This window comes from Phalangium opilio, unplaced genomic scaffold (assembly GCF_054372755.1).
Source record: "Phalangium opilio isolate 3A_F unplaced genomic scaffold, DU_Popi_V2 ptg000011l_1, whole genome shotgun sequence".
Taxonomy (NCBI): domain Eukaryota; kingdom Metazoa; phylum Arthropoda; class Arachnida; order Opiliones; family Phalangiidae; genus Phalangium; species Phalangium opilio.
The window spans coordinates 1,796,915-1,818,520 of NW_028324147.1; the positions used below are offsets into that span (position 1 = coordinate 1,796,915).

The 21,606-nt window shown below is 34.8% G+C and overlaps 2 protein-coding genes across 2 annotated transcripts; one reads left to right on the top strand and one right to left on the bottom strand.

Annotated features, from left to right (window-relative positions):
- Nucleotides 1-1,288: 1,288 nt before the first annotated feature.
- LOC149709780 (prohormone-1-like) lies at nucleotides 1,289-8,550 on the bottom strand. The gene is made up of 3 exons (XM_089857796.1): nucleotides 8,214-8,550; nucleotides 5,012-5,221; nucleotides 1,289-1,856 (listed from the first exon to the last, which is right to left on the bottom strand). Exons 2-3 carry the CDS (start codon nucleotides 5,141-5,143, stop codon nucleotides 1,692-1,694), a joined length of 297 nt encoding a protein of 98 aa, XP_089713922.1. The 5' UTR covers nucleotides 5,144-5,221; nucleotides 8,214-8,550; the 3' UTR covers nucleotides 1,289-1,691.
- A 7,506-nt stretch (nucleotides 8,551-16,056) lies between these two features.
- AstCC (Allatostatin double C) lies at nucleotides 16,057-21,343 on the top strand. Its single transcript, XM_089857795.1, has 2 exons — nucleotides 16,057-17,503; nucleotides 20,752-21,343. Exons 1-2 carry the CDS (start codon nucleotides 17,360-17,362, stop codon nucleotides 20,923-20,925), a joined length of 318 nt encoding a protein of 105 aa, XP_089713921.1. The 5' UTR covers nucleotides 16,057-17,359; the 3' UTR covers nucleotides 20,926-21,343.
- Nucleotides 21,344-21,606: the final 263 nt, after the last annotated feature.

The window sequence follows — 21,606 nt, forward strand, 5'->3', positions numbered from 1 at the left end:
TTCCGTTCGGGCCACTGTTTTCAAGTTATGATTGGAGTAATTTACGGATGACCCCTTAAATTTAATTAAGAAATTGAAAGACAGCGCTAATTTAATGAAGGGGTCATCCCTAAAATATTCAAATCATAACTCGAAAACCGTGGCTCGGACGGCAAAATGTCATAGAACATTTTCGACTCAAAATGGCCCAATAAATACGCCCTTTCATTATTGATGGACTTTTCACAAACACCCTGTATAATTTTAGCTTAATTTATTTTAATTACTTATGGGGATAAAACTGTCCCTGGAAATTCCCCCCAACCCAAAAACGTCCACTGGCTTTGAAAAACGTTCCCAAACTTATACTTCTCTTGAATTTGTAAACTATCTCTGGTTTTTCATTAAGTTCGTTTTCAAAGGTTTCTTGTTGGTTGTCAGAAAACAATTCTTCAATCAACTTTTATTCCGAATGAATGAATGAACGAATGTCCAGGAGTGAGAGAGCGAGAGAGAGAGAGAGAGAGAAAGCAAAAAAACGAAGTAGAAAAATATCCCATTGACTTTTGTTTAAGGAAAGAAAGTGACTTTCCGTTTCATTTAAATTTGTAAAGAACGAACTTCCTGAATTCCCAAGTTATTTTTTTATCTTTCTCTGTCTCTTTTTACAAATACAATTGCTATTTAATGGGTCTTGGGTGAAAATTACCGGAAACAAAAGAGGGTTCAAGGAGAAATAAGTTTAATCAAGCGAAATGTTAAGGTACTTCCGTTTTATTTTTATACCTATAAAGAAAATCGTTGACTCTTTGACCCCGGTTTACGATACTCAAAGTACACTCTTGAATTTTTTGAAACTAATATTTGAAATTGGAACTGCTTCTGTATATCTATAATGCATAAGTTTATAAGGTTTGTTCCATTCATAAGTTTGTTAATCTCTGGTTACAAACTGGAGCTTGTCATGAAGTGAGTGAGGTAGGTCATAGATTCGAGGTAAAGCGACGCCTGGTAAGGCGCTACTGTCAAATTGGGGCTTAGTAATGAAGACTAAATAGGACCTAGATGGAAGTCCTTCAAAATTAACCACCGAGTGTAGGACTTCAATTCTCGCTTCCGTCGTTCTTAAACTAGCTCGAACTGTAAGTCTCTAGCATTACGAAGTATAGGAAGGGTTATGTCATACTTATGGAACATGTCTTATAAACTATGGTACTTTATAGGGTCCGAACACTGAAATAATATTCTGAATTTCAAATTCAAATAAATGGCAAAAATCGTTCAAATAAAACCAGATTTAAAAGAATAGAACCCAAAAAAGCGAAGGATTTATTTGAAAGAAAATGAGTACAGATATTTATATATATTTACACCAAAATCATAGTTAAATTTATAATGATATGAAATAGAGTAATCTGATATAATCATTGGATAATTATTACTAATATTATATAGGCTCTAAGACATCAATATAATATACCCTATAGTTCTATAATTTTATAATATATTTATACAATCGTAAATAATCCAAAATACTTATTTAATTTTTGTTAAAGAGGTTAAATGTTGTTGTTTTTGAAATCTCGATTATTAAAAAAAAATGAATTAATACTGATAGATAATAATAAGAGGGTTCTATTATTTGCTAATTTTGTTCTTAATGGTTTTTCTTTGTTCTTTTTCTTGGCCATTCGCTTGGATTTTTTTGGTATTTATTTTCCAAAGCACGAAACGGCGTTAAAAGCGCATTGTTTCCAATACGATCTCTTCCTTTGAAGGTCCCTTACATCCAAATTCTGCCTCAATCGGTTGACCATTTTGCGAGCGAATAGATAGTTAAGCAAAGCGGTCTCCGCCGAGCCATCATCGTCAACTAACTGTAAAGAGAGCACGATAGGTTGTTTTTAAAATGACCGTAACCCTAAAAATGTTGACAGAAATCAGGGAAAAAACCTTAAAAGGTCAGGGAATTACTTGGGTTTATAAAAATACCAACGCTTGAAGGTTACGGCGTTACGATAAATTTTTCCCAAACTAAGAGTTGACTTGTTTATAAAAAAAAAATATATTCTTAAAAATATACTCTTAACATTGACAACGTTTGACCTAAAAAGGTCAGGGGAAAACCTTTCTGGAAAAGTCACAAATGAACGCGTCTTAATTATGTCCTTAAGATGAAAAGGATGATGACCATGATTTGGAGAACCCTCGCTTCTTAGCTAGCTCCTTCACTAGTGCTTCTTATTTTTCGGAGTTCAAAGGTTAGCGGTCATTTATCAAGGCCTTCCTTAATCACGACTTCTTTGACCTCGTGCCTCGTCTTGATTGCTTTTTAGGCCAAAAAGAAAGAGGGTCCAATATCATATCTGAAGAAGGAGACCCGCGCTGGCCTCAAATTTGGTGGCGGGAAATAGAGGTGGGAGTCCCTAGTCTCGTCTCTTTCACTCTTATCTCTTTTTTCGCCTTGCAAACTAAACCACAAGAGTGCCGAAACTCTTTTCTTTCAAGAGTTTATTTCGTGGGAAGGTTGTCCATTGCTCAGTGCTAAAACGCTCCAAGTTAACATAACGAAAGTTTTACCTGAAGGTGGTTGGATGATTTGGCTATCAGGGCTTCGTTCAGCAGAGCTCACCAAGTAAAGTTACAACATTTCGCTTCTAAAACTGAACAGTATTCTTCTTTGTATCACTATAAACTAAACTTTGGTCTAAAAGCAATATCTAGCTCGGGCATCACGCGTTATTCACGGCTCACGCAAAACGGAAATTTTATCATGCCATCACCTTGCAGTTTTCTTTAGAATATGTTATAATGTAAAAGGTTTCGTAATATTTCTGGGTTTTTTTTCTTCTTTCTCTCTCTCTCTTGTCCCGTTACGGTATTTTTCTCACTAGATACTTCTGAAATTTCCCTTAGGACATGCTATACGTCTCTGGTTGATTTTTGTTCATTTCTTCTTTTCTGAATATATGAGTATGAATAGGAGGATTGCTTTTTTTATTTACACCTTGTGACCTTTGACATATTCTGAACTAGCTACAGAAAACTCCATGGAGTTCATCTTCATTATCTAAGCCTGATTTCTAATAAAAATTATTCGAAAGTAATTTACGATTTATCAAATACCTTCCATTAAAGTTGTTGAAAAAAATCACCGCAGTGACGTAGGACAAGATTGTAACCTATTTCCTCTTTGTCGTAGGCTAATTTACAATCTTGTAGGCCTAACATCGGAATTAATCAACGCCCTAGCTTTTTCTATCTCTGCCACGAAAAAACGAAAAAGAGTGTCTTAAAAAGCTACTAAGTCATCCATGTTTAATTAGCAACTCCAATCCATCATTTCAGGGATGGTTAGTAAGGTTGCTTCAGGCCTTTCTGTTTTTGTCTCCCCGCTAATACAATTTTTACCTCGTGTTTGCACCCTTGGGAAAGATCAGGCGTATAAACACGTAATGTTAAATCACGTAGGAACGAAAGTAGATGATTATCAACTGAAGTTCGGACTGGCTGTATCTTGGCCCCATCATTCAGAATCCGCGGGATATTGCGCTATTAAAAGGGAATCAAATCCCTGGTTCTTGTTCTTTCTCTCTTTTGCCTCGTTACCTCGGGGACCGTTAGGGACCATAAGGGACCAAGGGCCGATTAACGGATTTATTACCAGGGACTGACGTGTCATATTGGAAAGGGGTAACCTTTACCTTTTCGTCAAAAGTAACTCTAATACGGCACAGTGGTTATACTGCGAGGTTGCTTTTCCCTCAGTGACGATGTGTACTAGTGGGTGAAACAGATCTACAGGGGCTGTTAGAGTTAACACGAACGGGTTTCAGCCTGTATGGAAGCTTCCCCCGTTTACTTTTATAAGTGTAGAAATAATCTAATAGCTAAATTTAATTTAATTTAATTGAATTAAAATAGTTTAGTTTTAATAATAATAATCTAATTTTTAAAGCTAGGGAACTAACATTATTTGAATTATATATATGCCAAATTTTAATAGTAGTATCGACAAATCAGTATTCATTAATAACACTGTCATATTTTTAATGTAGTCTTTGAGCGGCTTGGGCCATATCCATGGGGATTTTAAATTATTGTAAAGTCCCTAAAATAAGTAGACGTAACGTTTCTATGCTATAGTCATGCAATTTAAGCCTTTATTCAATAATGCGTCAATTCGGGCCTAAGGGAGTAAGTTAGTAACGCCTGGTTTAATATTTCAAAGCTTAAATATTCGACGCCCGTTTAATAATTAATGAAGAAAATCAAAATTTTAGTAGCTTAGCCTTCACTTTCTTATAGGGTAGGCTAGAGTTTTCTTTTTGAGAGTTTTTTTTCTTAAAACTAGTAGCAAAAGTCTCTGGTTTATGTAGCGTAAATTCTGAAGAGAGAGTTCAAGTTTCTTTGAAGATTGCTTATTTCTCACGGGACCTCTTTTCTTTTGTTACTTCAGAGAGGTTCTCCCTCGAGACAAAAAGGCCCGCTTTTTCGAAGAGTACCTATGCCTAACTCTTTGTTAAAATAATAATTTCCATGGGGCATTTTGTACACTTCATCTTTACCTTTTCATCTTTGTTAGACAGGTTGACTACAACAACCGCCTTTTTTTTAACTTTATTAAATGATACGGTATAAGGTATACTTTGCGGACGACCAAGAACCCATCCGAGACTCAGTGTCAAAAGTACAAGGGCATTTAAACTCTATGAACTTAATTGTATTATACTTAAACTAAAGCCACGTCTAGGCCTACATATTCATTAGAAATTGTTAATGACAACCTCGGGTTATGTTTTATTTAGAACGGCTAACCTTTAGTAGTAGTTTAACCAAATATATTTCATTTAATTTAGAAAAATTTATCAAAAAATCTGGCTTAAGTACTATAATTTTTATCATTTTAATTTCATTGTTAAATATAATTCTTAATTTTAATTTTAATTTGTGTTTTCTTAGTTTAAAATAAACCATTATATATTTCATTTTTAGAGGTGGGGGAAAGCCACGAGATTTCAATTAAACTTACGTCGAGTTCATCACCATACAGAATGCCTTTATCTGGAACTTCATTGGCCAAGCTTTTGGCCTGTATCTTGCTGATTAGGCAGACGGCCAAGATCAAAGCGAAGATGTAAGTCGATATTTTGATATTTGCCATTTTTTATTTTTTTCGGTGAGGTTTCTGATATGTTTCAAATACGAATCTGTAATGGACTGTCCAAGGTCTTCTTTCGAGCTAAAGTTGGACAGAAAAAAAAATTTAATTACTGTTTAAGTATCTTCGGTGGTGAATTATTTGAAATATGTAATAGGTACATGAAGGAAACTTAATTTATTTATTTATTTTTTCAAATGAGCTTTTTTAAATTTCGGAATTTAATTGGAAATCTTGTCTTATTTTTTTTTTTTTTTGTTTTTCAAACTATTTTCCAAATATTGGTATTTTTATTGGGAGGGGGAGGCTTATATACGAAGTATATTACCTTAAAGTATGTAGACATAGTTAATTTCTGAAAATAAGTGTGACAACGTCTAAAGTTTTTTTTAGAAATTCCTACATTTATAATTGTGGAGTTCAATATTCTTAAATACTTTTAAAGCCCGAAGTTCCATTTTATTTACTTCTGTTAGTGGAGAAAGTGTTTACAGAAGTTACCGACTTCTATCTTGGATAAAAGTCAATTAAATTTTTTACGAATAGTAACGAGCTTACGACCAGGTTGAATCCTTATATTAAAAAAAAAAACCTTATACGTCTTTGATCCTAATTTGGGGTTTATTACCTTGGCTTCCTTGCTACGGACAACTCCCATTTTTTCTTTAATATATCTCCGAGATGATTCTAGAACGTCTCTAGGCCCATAAGCATCTTATCTCTTATCCGATAATCCCAAATACCGAGTTTTAATTTCGTCCGCTTTCGCAGTGCTAGAAAACCCCAGGCTTAGAATTCATTTTTTTTTTTTCATTTTTACTGTCGCTGCGTTGTGGGTTCTCATAAGCCTAACGATATAAGACATAAACATCTGCTAAAGATATATTATAAGCTAGGCCTAGTATTTTGGAAGAATCTAATTTCTTTTTTCTCCTAAATTCTATGGTCTTGTTTTTGTTAAAGTTGTATTTCCGCATTTGAACTTCTGAAGATGCATTTTTGGGAGAAAATGAATCCTGCAGTGCTTTAATACTTTCGGAAAGTTTAAAACTATCTTAATTTATGCATTCATTTTCCTTAATATTTTTCTTTTAAACTTGAAACTTCTTAATTAGTTGTCCAAGAAGACGCGTGAGGTTAGACAGTTTTGGGGGAAAGGAATCCCGATGAAATAGCTACACTTTAATAAAAGCGACAGGGTATCTCCTATTTACACTTGACGGTTGCTTCCTTGAACAAACATTTAAACGGAAGAGAGAATTTTCTGTCAATTTGCCGCATCTCCTTACTTCCACCCTTACGTGTCAATTCCGAATCCCGCGCTCCTAAAGTTAAGTAACTAAACGGGAAAACTATCTTTAAGCAACCCCGAGTAAATTATTGACTTCAACGGCGACCGTTTGACGTTTGTTTGTTGTCTGCAATGGCGCTCTGGCTCCTCTTTGGTGGTTATTTGGTTTTTTGACGAACGTTTTTAATTTTATTTCCTGAAGAGTGGGAGGAAGGAAGTTTGTTCCGACAAATTTTCATCCCTGCATCCGATTTTTCTAATAATAAACGTTACATCTCGTTTAGGAAAGGTTTATTCGCGCAAACTTTTGGGAAAGTTTCGTTGATGCAATATTAATTTGCCTCCCTTATATATTGTTTATATAGAAGTATAGTTTGCTGGACCTTTCCCGCATATATACCTAGACCTTTATTATATAATTCGATAAAATATGGGCCGAGTTTTGTTTCAAAATGATGCCGAGTTTCGTACGAGCTCGGACGCGCTTAGCTACAAAATGGTCCATACCTCTAACTTTGTAATGAGACACTCATTAAAATTATTCGGCCCTTAATTCTATTCGAATCTAATTAGATTTAATGTTTAATTAGTCAATTCCTCTAGAATATATTAAGTAGCAATTAATTATAGAACTTAAACGAGCCATTGTGTTTAAATATTCCCGAATATTTGGCGATGTAACAGGCCAAATCATTGCCTAAGCCTTTTTGGGTTAATTAAGGGTTATTGATTTCTCCTATAGTGAATTAAGTTTAACATAAAAACCTTGAACACACCAAAAAAGGCAATTGAGAATTTCGTGAAAAAACCCTTTAAACGTGCTTAAAATTAACATTAATTACTTACAAGCAAAATACTAAATACCCAACGCATCTATGTTCAAGTTGTTTTTAACTCTCTCTAAGCTATATAGATATATCCTTTGAGCCGTTTTGGTACGAACCAATCCGCTAAAACACTATATAAAATCTTCCAAAAGTTTTAAAAACAACTCGTTAGCAAAATGTGCTAGTGGGGAAAATAATTAAGTTGTAAGTTTTCATATTTTTCGCGACAAAATTGCAACCTAAGGTGTTTCGGTTAAATTCCAGGCGGATTATGAAAGTACTTGGAAAGATGGTTGTTGCTAAAAATGACCCCAATTAATTTTGCAGAAGCTTACTTCTTTCTTATATACGTAAGGAAATATGCCTCTTTACTCTTTAAGAATATGTTTTTTCTTGTTTTCTAATTAGCCCTGACTAGAGAAGGAATTAATTTTATCTTGGGAGAAAGGAGAAAAACATATTTCTAAGCCTAATTTGTATTTATTATTTTTTTTAGTTTTAGTTTTACTTTGATGTTATACTATATATTAGCCTAATTATAATATTTTTTAAGTCGTTACTGGGTTAAATAGCCGAAACAGATTATTAATTATAGATTTTAATATTTTCAACTAATTAAACCGTTAATCAGTTAGACCACTCGTGAAAGGGGCTTTTAAACAAAACTTGCTTAAGTTTAGCTAAAATTATAAGAACTTTCAGAGTCAGCCAACTTCGGACGTCAACGCCAACGTCTGCCCATTTACGATTCTCAATTATTACTTGACGTAGACGTAGGCGTTAGAAGTTAACTTATGTTTATCGCCGAATCTAAATTTTTAGAGTAAAAATCTACAGAGTAATGACATCCAACGGTATTTCTAACACAGTTCAAAGCGGAGAGCAGCCGCTACTACGATAAAAACCACTTCCTAAATAGTGGTAACCGCGTTAAAAGATAAAACTCCTTACTTACTTCTTAGAAAGTTGAGGCTTGTTCCAACAGCAAAGCGAGAGAGATGTTGGTACGTCTTTACGCCAATCAAATGGGACCAAAGTAGAAAAAGTTTAGGTCGAGTTCGACCTTTTATACCAGCACCATCGGTCCGGTCCTTCTCTCCTCTATCGTTTCTCTCTTCCCCGCTTTAGTTTCGGGTCCCCCTATTTTTCCCGGGCAAATATAACTACGTCATCCGGAGAAACGCATCCCTATTGGTCAAATCTTCCCTCTCTTCGGAGCTTTTCCACCAATTAAAGTCGTTCGCGTGTAGTATGGGTATGGGGACAGTACACGCTAATTTTGACGGGACGGCTTCTTTTTTTTCCCCTTCTTTCATTCATTTTCCTGAACCACTTCTGAAGTTCTTATTACACTAAGAAACAATTAGAGACACCGGCATTTATTTGACTAATATAAACAGATGGTTGAGTACCCATTTTTTTCTCGCCATATTTTTGGAGATAAAGATGAAATTAGAAGAATTAGATGAAAATTACTGGTAAAGATTCAAATGAACATCAAATTTGGTGATGAAAGTTGTCACGGTATTTATCTCCCATGAAAAAGACATTACTTTTCAACATAGGCATTATCTTTTACTTATAACTCTATGCTAATTTAGATTAGGTATATTTGACTTGGAGAGTAGCCCCCCCCCCCTTTTTTAGGGTTTCTTTTGGCTTTGGTTTGTTATTAATTTCTGGAAAACAGTTGTTACTTTTCCCTGGATATTTTTTTTTCTCTTTAAGTTTCTGTTTTACCATATCCCGGAACTAGCTAGGGTAAAAGAAATATGTATACATGCTATGTTGTAGTACGTGATTATCTTCGTAGTTTCGTGGTAATCTGTTATAATTAGGAAGAATTGTAATTTTTCCTGACACATGAAATGGTTTTCTAGTTATGGCTCTTAATACGAGTTTCTTAATTCTAGGAAAAAATGCACAAACGAAAATAAACTGTACTCAGTTGCAACCTTGAAAGGGACCATAGAAAATCCGGGGTTTTTTTCTGGGAGGTATATTTTTGTCTGTTGATAGTTCAAACTATATAATAGTTTTATACAAGCAAATAACAGCTTGAATAATCAACGAAAAAGCAATGTACTTTATTTCCCATTTACTTAACACTGCGTATCAATCCGCCGTGGTTTATTTTTACTTTGCAAATTTCGATTGATTTTCAATCTAGACGTTCTAATTAAAACTTAGGGCCAAGGCTTAAATTAATTCAATTGAATGAAAAGGTGTTAAAAGGAGCCGCTGATTGAGAGGGATAGTATATAGGCTTATTTCGCGGTCTTGGAATCGCTAGAAAATGAAGGTAAAAAGGCAGGTTTTAAGAAGAAATTTTAGGTGGTTTGAAGAGTGTACAGGAAGGGTCTAATGAAAATCAGAGCTTCTACTAAATTGGCCCTACACGTCAAACCTTGAAGCCCAAATTTAAAAGAAGAGGGAGTTAGAAGTAGATTACTTGATGTAATACTGTTATCTCACGAAGTTTCTTAAGTCTGGTTGTCTCTGTTTTTATCTTTATCTCAGTTTATTTATATTTGTTTTTATCAATGTTTATCTTTGTCCTTGTCTCTGTCCCTGTTTCAGTTTCTTTCTATATTCATCCTTGTCTCTGTCCCTGTTTCAGTCTCGGCTTGTTTTTATCTCTTTTTATCTTTGTCCTTGTCTCTGTCCCTGTTTCAGTCTCGGCTTGTTTTTATCTCTTTTTATCTTTGTCCTTGTCTCTGTCCCTGTTTCAGTCTCGGCTTGTTTTTATCTCTGTTTATCTTTGTCCTTGTCTCTGTCCCTGTTTCAGTTTCTTTCTCTCTTTGTCCTTAATTGTCTCTGTCCCTGTTTCAGATTCTTTCTATTTTCGTCGCTCTCTCTTTCCAGTTTTGTTTTTCTCTCTATCCTGAAACTTGAGCACTTTATCTCATCCACTTATGGTCTATCGAGCTTGGAGCTCTTTATATATACACACTCGTATATTTTAACCAATCTAGGGAAGATATTACGAGTGAAACAAGCGTAAAGAGTTTCCAAATGGAGACTAATTCAAAACCAGAGACGAGACGGAGAGAGAGAGAGGAGAGAGCGCAAGTTTTATGAAAGTAGGGACGCCCTACCACCTGTAAATTCTGTTTTTAAAGTGATGGAGGGAAGGGATGTGGAGGAGAAGCGGTACTGATAATTGGAGAGCCTAAACTGAAAGTTGGGGAAATGTTTCGTTTAAAAACAGTTTCATTTAAGTTTATCTCAAGGGCAATATTGCAGAAACCACAAACCGTCAAACCCCGCATGCACTTTTAAAACTCTGCAAAGAGTTCTTTTCAGAGATTTGAACTTTTAAAAGTTTATTTTATTATTTTATTATTTTATTATTTATTAGAGAAATGTTTGGGGTTTTTTTTTGCGTATCCTCAATGGAGGATTGATACCATTTATACTGCAAGAGGCGAGGCTACTTGGTACAGTATTTTGTCTGCAAAGTACCCTCGTCTCCTGCAGTGTAAATGGTATCAATCCTCATAGTCTGAAAACTATGTATAGTGCCGCTCTCCAGTTAATGACATTTTTAAAAGACTACAACTCTTTTGGACATCAATTTTCTTTAACAATATCTCGACGCGTGTCGCGAAGTTGACATTATATGACGTAAGATGATAGGGAACAGAGTTGAAAGGAAATTTGACCGCGAAATAGCCCCTTGTTTCCGGTGTAACATAAGAACTAGCCATGTTCCTTCAAAGGATATGTTTTCAAAAAAGAAACAGCGGCTGTATCAATCCCACGTTACACTTTGTCAGGGTAAAGACGTACTTATAGTAGGGTTACAGATCCCAAGTAAGTTAGATCCAAGTAATGGAGTACCTACCGTATTTTGATATTGTCATTATTTAATAATTTAGACGAAACTTATTGGAACCGTACAAAATAGACTTATGTATGTTTATAACAACAAATTTATTCTGAATATTTATAGTCTATTTGCTACCGTGGAAACTAAGCCGCTCAAAAACTATAATAACACTTTAAAGTTATTGTACCTTGAACAGATCTGTTTTTTTTTTTAATTTTTATTGTTTTTTGCGTCAACTTTTAAAACATTTTTTACGATGCGTTATTTTGGAGGTATTTTTAATGGTCCCTCATCAAATTCAACTAACTGTAAAGCGTAAAGTTTTCGGGGTTGTACTTTTACTGTGGGGGTTTTATTAATTGACAAGCTATAAAAGTAACAATCTCTCTTTAGCCCCCCCCCCTTTCTGTAAAACTTAGAGAAGGTGGCATTTTATATTTTGCTTTAGATCGTAAATTGAAACTCCGCTGGGAAAAATATTTCGCCAAATTCGAGGTAATTTTATTCCACGAGGTTATAACAACCATTTCCCTTTTAATCGGTGTTTTTTAAATTGGGTGGAAAAAGCTAGGTTTTTAAAGGGAGAGTAGCACGAAGTTATTAATTATTAGTTCCAGGAAAGCGTTGACAATAGCGCTTTTTCTTTGAAGAGAGTAAAAAGAACCGTATCCCTTTAAATAACGAATTTTAATCGGGGAAAAAAATAAAATAAAATAGTAGGTAATTCAATATTCTAAAAAATTTGATTCATTTTAAATTTTCTATAAGTATAGCATTTACTTGGAAAACAAATTTATTTTGAAATGAAAATGAAAAAATCCTTGTTATTTGATGCCAAATTATTTTGGGTATATACGACATGATTCAAAGATGAAAATAATTCTAGTATTGTATGCCGTTTCTGAAACAAACGGAAGATTCCGTTTCTTAATTCCATTTCTTTTATGGGGGCCGCCATATTGGTTTTTATAAGGGCAAAGATTGCGCGCAATCTCCCGGGAACGGGCCTTGGTTAATAGGGTTGCGAGGAAAGAGAGCGTTACATCGAAGCTATTTCGATGATCCAATTCTATTCTCGTTATCGGATTTCAACAGCTTTGAGGCCTTTTTTGGTCTTCCCGTATTCACGTTCACATGATAAACGCTATTTATTTTCTACGAGTATTTACAATGTGTATTCATACGCCCTACTTTTCCCTCCGCATTGAAGTAAACTTGACAGAAGAAAAATTCTAAATTTCATGGGAACGTTTTTTGTTGTTGTTGAAACAATGTCAGGTTTTTTGAAGCGGTCACCGAGATATTATTTTATTCTTTTTATATAATAATAATTTTCCGCGCCTTAACTTTGGCTTCTCTGATTTTACTTTTGAGTGAGAGAGAAAATCTCTATACGAGTCTCCAAGGTCTTTAAGTTTAAGAAAAAAATGACACTAGGCCCCTATCTCTAGCTGCAATTTTCTTGGCTATACCCCTTTAAAAGAGCCCAAAGGATTGACTTTGGTGTCGTTTAGGCAAACTTTTAAAGTGTATACAGTCTTCTCACTCGGCTAGGTTTAAACTCTGCTGGTCAGTTTCAACTAGGTTCGGATTAAACAGACAGTCTTCTCTTCAAGAACTATAGTGACATTCCCTAGGGATTAGTTTAAAATGACCTTCAAGTACCTATCTTTTAATTCTAAAGAACATGTATTGTAATTATGTTTCTAATTACGGTATTAAAGACTTTGTAACTCTAAGGAGGACCAGCCAAGAATTTTTGTTTTTACAAATAAAAGAGGAAATTAAATTAGTTAAACCGTTAGTGAATTTTGAAATGAAAAATGGGCTTCAGGTTTTGTAAAAATCCCTGTATAATTTGGGTCTTTACTGTAGTGTTACAGCTTCGACCTTCGAGGACTCGACCCCACTATATTTTTTATCTCTATACCCTGACCCGTATTGGCAACAGCGAGTTAATAGAGCCGAGGGCACCCCGCGGCTATCCTATGAAGTTCCTGACTGTTCCCAAACAAACTGTCCAACGGCCTCTTAATTGCGAAACTTCCCCGGTCAACCCTTCTACTTCCACCACCCTACCTCTTCTGCAACCCTTTTTTGTGGCAACACTCTGAATCTTTTTGATTCATATTGACCTTTGACATAGTACACGTACATTACATATCTTTCTATATTAAATCGTAAACAAGTCAAACTTGAACTTTCTGATTTTTTTATTTAAATTATTTCAAATGTTCAATTTTTCATTTTGAGTTTGTCATTTGGAATAATTTTCAATCATTTCTCATTTCTTTGTACTTGTCAATGTCAAACTGTCAACCAATAGAAAGGAAGTATTTTAATTGGCAGCCAATTAACTGTACTAAATTTAAGTTTGTTACCTTTTATAGAAAGCTATAAATAATACTAGATATACCAGCTAAATAAAATATTGTTTTATTATACGCCTTAATGTTAGCTTCACCCTGGACACTGGTGTGTTGCGGGTTAAACATTTCTACAGGCGCTCGTAGGATTAACACGGCGAGGTTTGCCCCTGTAAGGCATCTTCCCCGTTGATACTTATTTATATTAAATTTTAATTTTTACGAATAATTATTTATTAACTATGTTTCAAATTATATACCCTGCGCTACTACAGTGCCATCTATTTCATTTCACTATATAACCTATAATATTTGGTAATAATGTCGTAGTAAATTTAATTAATTTTAATTAAGCTTATTTTTTCATTAAAATATAATTAACAAGCTTACCATTTTTATTAAAATATAATTAAAATTGTACCATAGATAGAGTACAATAGTTTCTCTGTCAATATATTGATTTATTTGTAATTGGATACGTAGGTTTGAATATAAAGTTATGTATTTTCATACCCAGGGGTCAACCAAAAGGTTAGCATTATATAATTAAATTAATTCTAATGCCACTTTTGCATTCTTGCCTGCAGATATCGCTAAGAACGCGTAAAGAAACCATTATTCAATCAATACGGAATAATCTATATGGATGAAATTCATATAGATCACACAAGAACTTAAATTTTATATTATTTCCAAGGTTCTAGGAACTTCTAGAGCAATTTCCTCTCCCCAGGCGCTTCAGTGTTGCCAGTAATTTGTTATAGAGCGTCTCCTGCAGGTTTGGAACTGAATTATCTGAATTGAACCGAACTACAAGCTTTTAAACCTTGAAAAATATTATTTAAAACTCTTTTAAAATTAAAAATAATTGCACTTTAAAACCACCACGTAATTTAACTAAGACAGATTCTAAAGTGAAAATAAGAAATTGAACGTCCACGATTACTTTATATACGTGTCTTTGCATCAGTTTAATCTAGTTTCTCTTAATCCTTTTAACAAGACTCCAAACTTTTTTCACCCCCCTCTCTCGTTCCAATCGGAATTTTCTCCAAATCCCGTGCATCTTTTCAAAAATGGTTTGTAGATAACTTATCGCTTAGAGTAAACTCCGGGTGATCGTTTACGAGTCATAATTTCCAGGACTGAACTTTTAAGTAAGCTTTAACGTTTTGCGTAGAAGACGGGAGGGAGACCCTTAGAGTTATTTCCAGAGTACCTACTCCCACTTACTTAGCTAGCTAAGGGTCAGTTAGGGGATCGTTTTCACAACTCCAAAGCTGTCCCCTTAATTAAAGACTTGGGGTTAGGGACATTGGCTAGGGATTATTTAGAAAGACATCCCACGTAAAACGTATTTGTACTGAGTCGCCTCTTCTTTCGACATATTAATCATGAATATGACGTCACAAAAAGTATACCTGGTTTCAAATAGTTAGCTAACCCATATCGTAATAGAAAATTATGTATATACTGTCCAATTTAGTTAAAAAAGAAAACCAAAAACACAAGGTCAAGATAGGGTCAGTGTTTCCGTTTTTATTTTTCTGCTTTGTGGGGAAATTACATCGAGGCAAATAATTAAAAAAGAAAAGAGATGTGGTTTTACTGTGGTATGGTTCAACTTCCGCTAGCAGTATAGGATAACCGATTTTCTCATCCTTTTTCTTTCCCAAAAAGGGCAAAGGGTTACTTCCTAACGCTGCATCTAAAAAATCTTTATCACTTCCTCCTACTTGGAGAAACTCGATCGAGAGAACGTTTAAAAATCAAGCTTCAATATCCGCTATTAACTTGTTTTTATATAAATTTATAAACTGAATTAAAATATGTCCCATACGAGTTTAAGAGAGCAAGCCCTTAGACGAATAACCCATGCACCTTTAGCTCGGACCTCGCCGAATACCGTGTGTATGGTGGGGTTTTTATTATATTATTATTATTATTATTATTATTATTATTAAGGTTCCTTATTAAATATCTTTGTGCAATGTCCATGGGGTGTGAAAATATATAATAAAAGGCTGCTTGTTACTTCGGTCAAGCATGTCAAAGTAGCCCCGTGAACTAAAAGCTTTTTCGAACTCTTTACTGTGTAGGCAACCAATCTTTCTCTCTTTTATTTCTCTCTTCTCTCTCTCTCTCTCTCTCTTTCTTTCGCTCTCTGCCGGACACCACTTTAACTTACTCGAGAATCTAATAAAAATGAAGGGAAAAAAAGAAATCATTTGACAATTTTTCATCGCCTTTTACTCGCGCAGAAACGCGTTTCGACTTCAAATGTCGCGATTTAAAAATAAAACTGTATTTTATAAGCTAGCCTGTATTCTTTAATGTCACTTAAAGTGGAAATGTAACGTCCGACCAATGGTGAATGGACGCAAAAAAGTTCAATTGAATTATTTAAAAGTATTTTTGGTCAATGGTTTCATTTCCATTTTAAAGGGAAAGTCTAATTTAAAATAGTTTGTCAGTGAAAATATTGTGGGGGGAGAAAGGCTAACAGTTCACTTTGAACTAGTAAGTATACTCGAGTAACTTGGATAACTCACTGAGGGCTCGAAAACTTTGCAATGAGAAAGGGCAGGGGGTGAATTTTGCGTTTCCCCCAAGGGTGAAAAAATATCTATCCATATAAGTTCCAAATTTTCTGATTTAATTATGACGAGTTTGAGAAAGTTTAGATAGTGGAATTAATAACGATCCTTTAATTACGAAATTGGTTTATGAAGGTTAGGTTGGTGTAGTACAAAGTCGTTATTTAAGCTGGTGAGTTCGGGTCGCGGGGTATAATATCAAATAAGTTCTTCATACCATACTGTTCATGTGTAAATATGGAATTTAATTAGCGTATCCTTGGTTAATCCCACGTCATTGTCACCAAGCACGTGTCCCCACTCCTTTCTGGACTAAGTCCCGCTTTTGCCTTTTAGGCCAAGCTTCATTCGAACGCTATTATTTCTATGTAGAAAGAGGAGTAGGTAGGAGAAGCTAGCCTAGGAGGGACCCGGCACCAAAACCATTTAACATTTTGCCTATATGGGATATTCTCAAGGGAAGTTGAAGGAACGTCTTTGGATGTTTGCATCAGTCGATGAGGCTCAGAAAGAGTCAGAATCACCCAGTGTCCCTCATTGAGGCTCAGAATCAATCGTTGTCACTCTTGAGGTATATATCAATGTATATCAATCAGTGTCACTCAGTATCATTCTACGTCATTCAGTGAGATTCAGTGCACTCAACGTCATTCAATGAGGCTCAAAATCACTCAGTGTCCCTTATTGGAGACTCAGAATCATTAATTGTCACTCATTGAGATGGAAAATACGTTTGTTTGACGCGTGTCAGTAGTTTCGAAATGTCAGCATCCCTTGAAAAGGGGAAGAAAATGGAGAATTTTGATGTAGAATCCCCGCAGTGTTTGCTTATAAAAAACGGCGCTCGGGACGCTTCTCTCATTTAACCGTTCGACTTTGGTCAGTAAGAGTCGCGGGACGCGAAAGAGAAATCGACATTTCTCTATATACTATACTGTACATCACAATCACCTACCTATTTGGACACGCAACTTCAAGTTGATTCTGATAAAGGTAGCCAAAAGAAAAGATCGAAGAAAAACCTCGAACAAAAACCTGTTGATTGGACCAAAAAGACGCCCTCGAACTTTCTTTTTCCCCCGCCGCCTCGCCACTACCCTCAACTTTGTAGTTTTCTCTCCGCGCTCATTCGGACTTTGGTCGCTCGGATGGACCTACGAAGAACCATTCTGTCCCGTCGTGAATCCTAGCCACGCGTGACCCCGCCACCATCAACAGTCTATTATAATAAAATTTTAAAATTTGAATAACTCTATCAACGGAAGGAAAATATTTTACGAATCTCAGTTAACGATTTCTCTGCAAAATGAACACAATCTCTCCGATGATCGTCGTCTCCTTGTTGGGTGCGATATTTCTCTTGGGCTTTGTTTCGTCCACTTTGCACGGTGGCCGATCGGGCCCTGACAATTACATGAGTCCAGAAACAAGAACGGGAGAGATTTCGAGGGTATGTTTTGATCTGTTATTAGTTGTTAGGCTGTCATTTAGTTTCAGTTTGAATGCATGATTCATACCCTTCACCCCCAAAGTTATGTCAGCGTTTTGAAAATTAAATTGCAGCTGTGTTGAAATCGTTTGAAATAGAGATAGATAATTTCGTCGTTTGTCACGTAATTGTGAAATAAATGCGGAATTGACCTATAACCTTTTTTTTTAGAAAACCATTATTTTGTCGATAATGCTATTAGATAATTTTTATTAATTTAAATTAAGATCACGTATAAAAGTTAATTAATCTGACATGGATTGTAATCGCATTGAACCTTTTCTATGTTTACCACTAATCAAATATATACGTTCTCCTTAAGAAAATTATCGTTCAATCTGGATTATAATTCGAAACGCGTTCTCTTTACTTAATCGAATTATTAGTAGAGTAGAGTAGAGTGGGTTTCTTAAAAACCTGTATTTTGTTACGAGTTGATTACACTCTCTGAGTATATTGACACGTAAGCAAAGACCTTATTCCGAAGACGGAATTGTTTATACTTTAGAAACCTTATAAATGATGCTAAGGTTATTATTGTTTTACTAGTTAGAGGCGAAGCTTAGTCGAAGGTAATTTCGCTAGTATTGACAATTAATACTACCACTCCTGTTAGTTTTCAACCTCCTTGGATATATTTTATACCATTTTTATTATATGGAATTGAACTTTTTGAACCGCGAATAATTTGAATTTGATTTGGGAATATCTTAGGTTAGATATATTTCCTTTTTGGGGAGTATTCCCCCAAAGCCAATGACTTCCTGGTATTTCCTGGTAATGCTATTGGCTCATATATGACCGACCTTTCGGTCTTATTTTGATTTTTTAAAAATGTACAGTTGACCCCTCTATTTATTTATTTTTTATCTATATTTAAAAAAAGTATTATTTCGATTTTGAAATAAATATTTCTAAAAAAATATTCTAATGGAAATCCCTTGACATTGAACTGAGTCGAATTGACCTGGATTCCTTATTAAATTTACTAGCCAAATATTTTAATCTAGGCGAGTGAACTATCTACTTATGAATTTTAGGGGCTAATGAATATCACTATTTTACAAGACCCCTTTTTATCAAAAACAATGAACCCCACTTTGTTATTATCAAAATGATCCCAACCTATATTTTTTAAAATATACGGTGAATTCTAGGAACGTAGTTCGTCAATTTTTCAAGCTAACCAAAGGATTATCAAGGATTTAGCGTATAGGTACTGTCTGTACATGACCCGAATGACACAGTTTGACCAACTAGATTTGGGTTCCAACATATTTACCCAATAACGACCCTCAAATCTCGTGACTTAGAATTCCATCGCGTAAAAAAGTGTTTGATAAAACTTTTTTAAACTTAAATTTCGCGTTAATTTAGTTTCAGACTAGCCTGGGTTGTTTGAGTTACCTTTGGAAAGCGGGCAAGTTTAGGGGTTGAATTTAGTGTAAAGTTAGTTTGATACAGAAGAGATAGGTTTACCGTAGCTAAATATAAACTTTGGTGGAGATTTCAAATGACGTGGGTGGACTGTGGAAGAAATTCGAAACTAAGTAAATTGGTAATAAAATATCTTCGGATTTTCATCGTTAATAAAATGTGGTTAGTGAACGGTGTAATGTAGATCAGGGTAATTTAAGAGATTAGTTAATTGGAATATAGTTAGTATGGACTATTCAGGTTAAGGGTGTATGGGAGTTGTTTAAATTAGTTTTAAATTCTAATTAGTAATTTCGAATATGGTGGCTTCCTCAAACGTGGCCCACTTTGGCTTATTTTTAAATGAAAAGCTTAACTTAACCAGAATGTTTTCTTTCGCTTATTTTCGCTCTTCAGGGGGTTGTTAAAATAAGTGGTCTAACCGAGGGGCGAGTCACTCATCAACTTTTACTTGAAAACAATATAAAAACAGTCACTGAATTAAAAGTTTCTAATGAGCAATTTCACATTAGAATTTTCCTTTGGATAATATTTCAGTCTGTTTTCAGAAACTTAAACTTGTGATGGGACTCGGAGGGTGAGTGACTCTCACCTTGGTTAAAACCTTGGGGACACTTTATGCAAAATAATATAAGCTAAAGAATTTTCTTCCCAGTTGAAAAGTTCTTTGTGTACACTTTTCCCACGTACTATGAAACAATTTATAATATATTTCCCTGGGAATTTCAACCCTTAGTGAATTCCAGGCAGACTAAAAAATTGTTCTATAATTGGCAACCAACCTATGTTTCTAAGCTTAGAGACGCGTTGCAAACTCAACTTCATGTATGGACCCCGAAATCGATTAAGGTTTTGTTTTGGTTATTATTTGGTCTTAGCGAAAAAGTGTGAAGTAAAATATAAATCTAATAAGTGGCCATAGTGTTTGAGCGGCTTCGAAGTAACTAGAGAGTTAAAAGTAAGTTAAGTTGCTGCACAAATTTATGTAAAGAAAAATCGAGAAATTTATTTCCCCCTCCCCCAAAAAATTCTAAAGAAAAAGATAAGAAATGGGCAAAATTTTGAGGGTATTTTTTTATTTGCGCTGAATTTGCAAAAAAAATCGAAAACTTTAGGCTTAAATAGAAAAGGGGATCCTAAGAAATTCTAACAATTTGGGTCGTTAAATGAACAGTAGAGTCTCGTCAAGGCGAAAATTTGCTCCTTCAGGCTTAAAGTACCTTGCCTTTAATGCTCATAACGATTTAAGAGCTCAACCTTGAAAAAGAAGAGCTCTATATCCTATCCTTATATGTAGAGCGTAAAAATGCCACTATACCATAGAGTATTATAGCCTTTAGGAGTTTGGTGGTGGTACCAGTCTGGATACATATAGTGTATGACGATGTATCCAGCGTTCCTCTACAAATAAATGCCTGCCTAACATCACCGGATTCGGTGTTAGTAGAACAAAGCGGTTCAGTTGCATTTACGACTATGGTTCTAGGTTTTTAAGGGTTAATTTTAGTCTACCTTAATTGAATATCTATTTTTTGTTACCCTTAGTAAACAATTACAATATTGTGTTTACAAAATATATTTCAGGAAAACCCTAAGGGAGTTCTTTCATATAGGCAAATTGAATTAAGTGTTGCCAGTACTATCTTAAGCCTAATTTTCTCTGCTTGCACGTGATCACACACGTTTCCATTACGCATGCCCGTAATTTCACCCTCCATTTTGAAATTGAAGTGAATTTATTAAATTTTTCTCGTGAAAACCAAATCTTAAAGATGGAGTTTGGGAAACGGTCAACGATGCTGTTAAACAAGTTGATGCACGCTTTGCATAAAGCCCTGCGTACGGAAGGAGCCATTGGACAACAAATGGAATTACACCGCCGTGGAGAAGGCAAAATGTTCTGGAGATGTTATTTCAACGCCGTCTCTTGTTTCAGACGGAAGTGACGTAATGATAAAGTCCTCTCCGTATCTTCGATCTTAGTCCTCCCTGTCTTCTCCGAAAGTTTTGCGGTATATCCCTAAAAAAATGTCGGTTTGTTCGTCCCGTATCAATGAATGAAGGGAATAGGGGGGAATCCATAAAATGGGGTATCTATACCTTCCACTTTATTCAATGATACCCATCGAACTGATTTCGACATGTATTAAATTTGTTAATGTTAATTAATATCCGAATTAAATAACTTTTGGGGATGTAATTTAATGTTAGTCGATTTTTAGGTGAACATAAAATTATAATAATTAGTTTAAGTTTATAATGTGTAAAATTATTTATCTTTATATTTTAAATTAAAATCAATTAACTTGGCAAATCAACAATTTTTTTCGGTGTAAAACGTTCAATAAAATGACTACTAATGTCTTTTTTCATTTTCGCAATTTCATATTGGTTTAATTGCCACCTGTTAATTAATGGCAGAATATTGTTAATTATTTTTTTTTTAATTTCTGTATTAACAGTTTTTAATTTGTCTTTTAGTTCTTGGGTTACAGATAGGGTTCGCTGCAGTCGAGTGTTTGACGTTAAGGATCGATTGCCTGGAACAAGGGTTGCTGAGAAACAACATTGGGATGTCCTCAAAGTCGTAACCTTGGAGGTTGAGGTTTTTTCGAGGGGCAAGTCAC

Coding starts and splice junctions, on each gene's coding strand:
- AstCC (XM_089857795.1), top strand. CDS start 17,360: ATGAACACAATCTCTCCGATGATCGTCGTCTCCTTGTTGGGTGCGATA. Junction 17,504..20,751: donor GAACGGGAGAGATTTCGAGG/GTATGTTTTGAT, acceptor CAAATCTTAAAG/ATGGAGTTTGGGAAACGGTC.
- LOC149709780 (XM_089857796.1), bottom strand. CDS start 5,143: ATGGCAAATATCAAAATATCGACTTACATCTTCGCTTTGATCTTGGCC. Junction 1,857..5,011: donor TGTATGGTGATGAACTCGAC/GTAAGTTTAATT, acceptor CTCTCTTTACAG/TTAGTTGACGATGATGGCTC.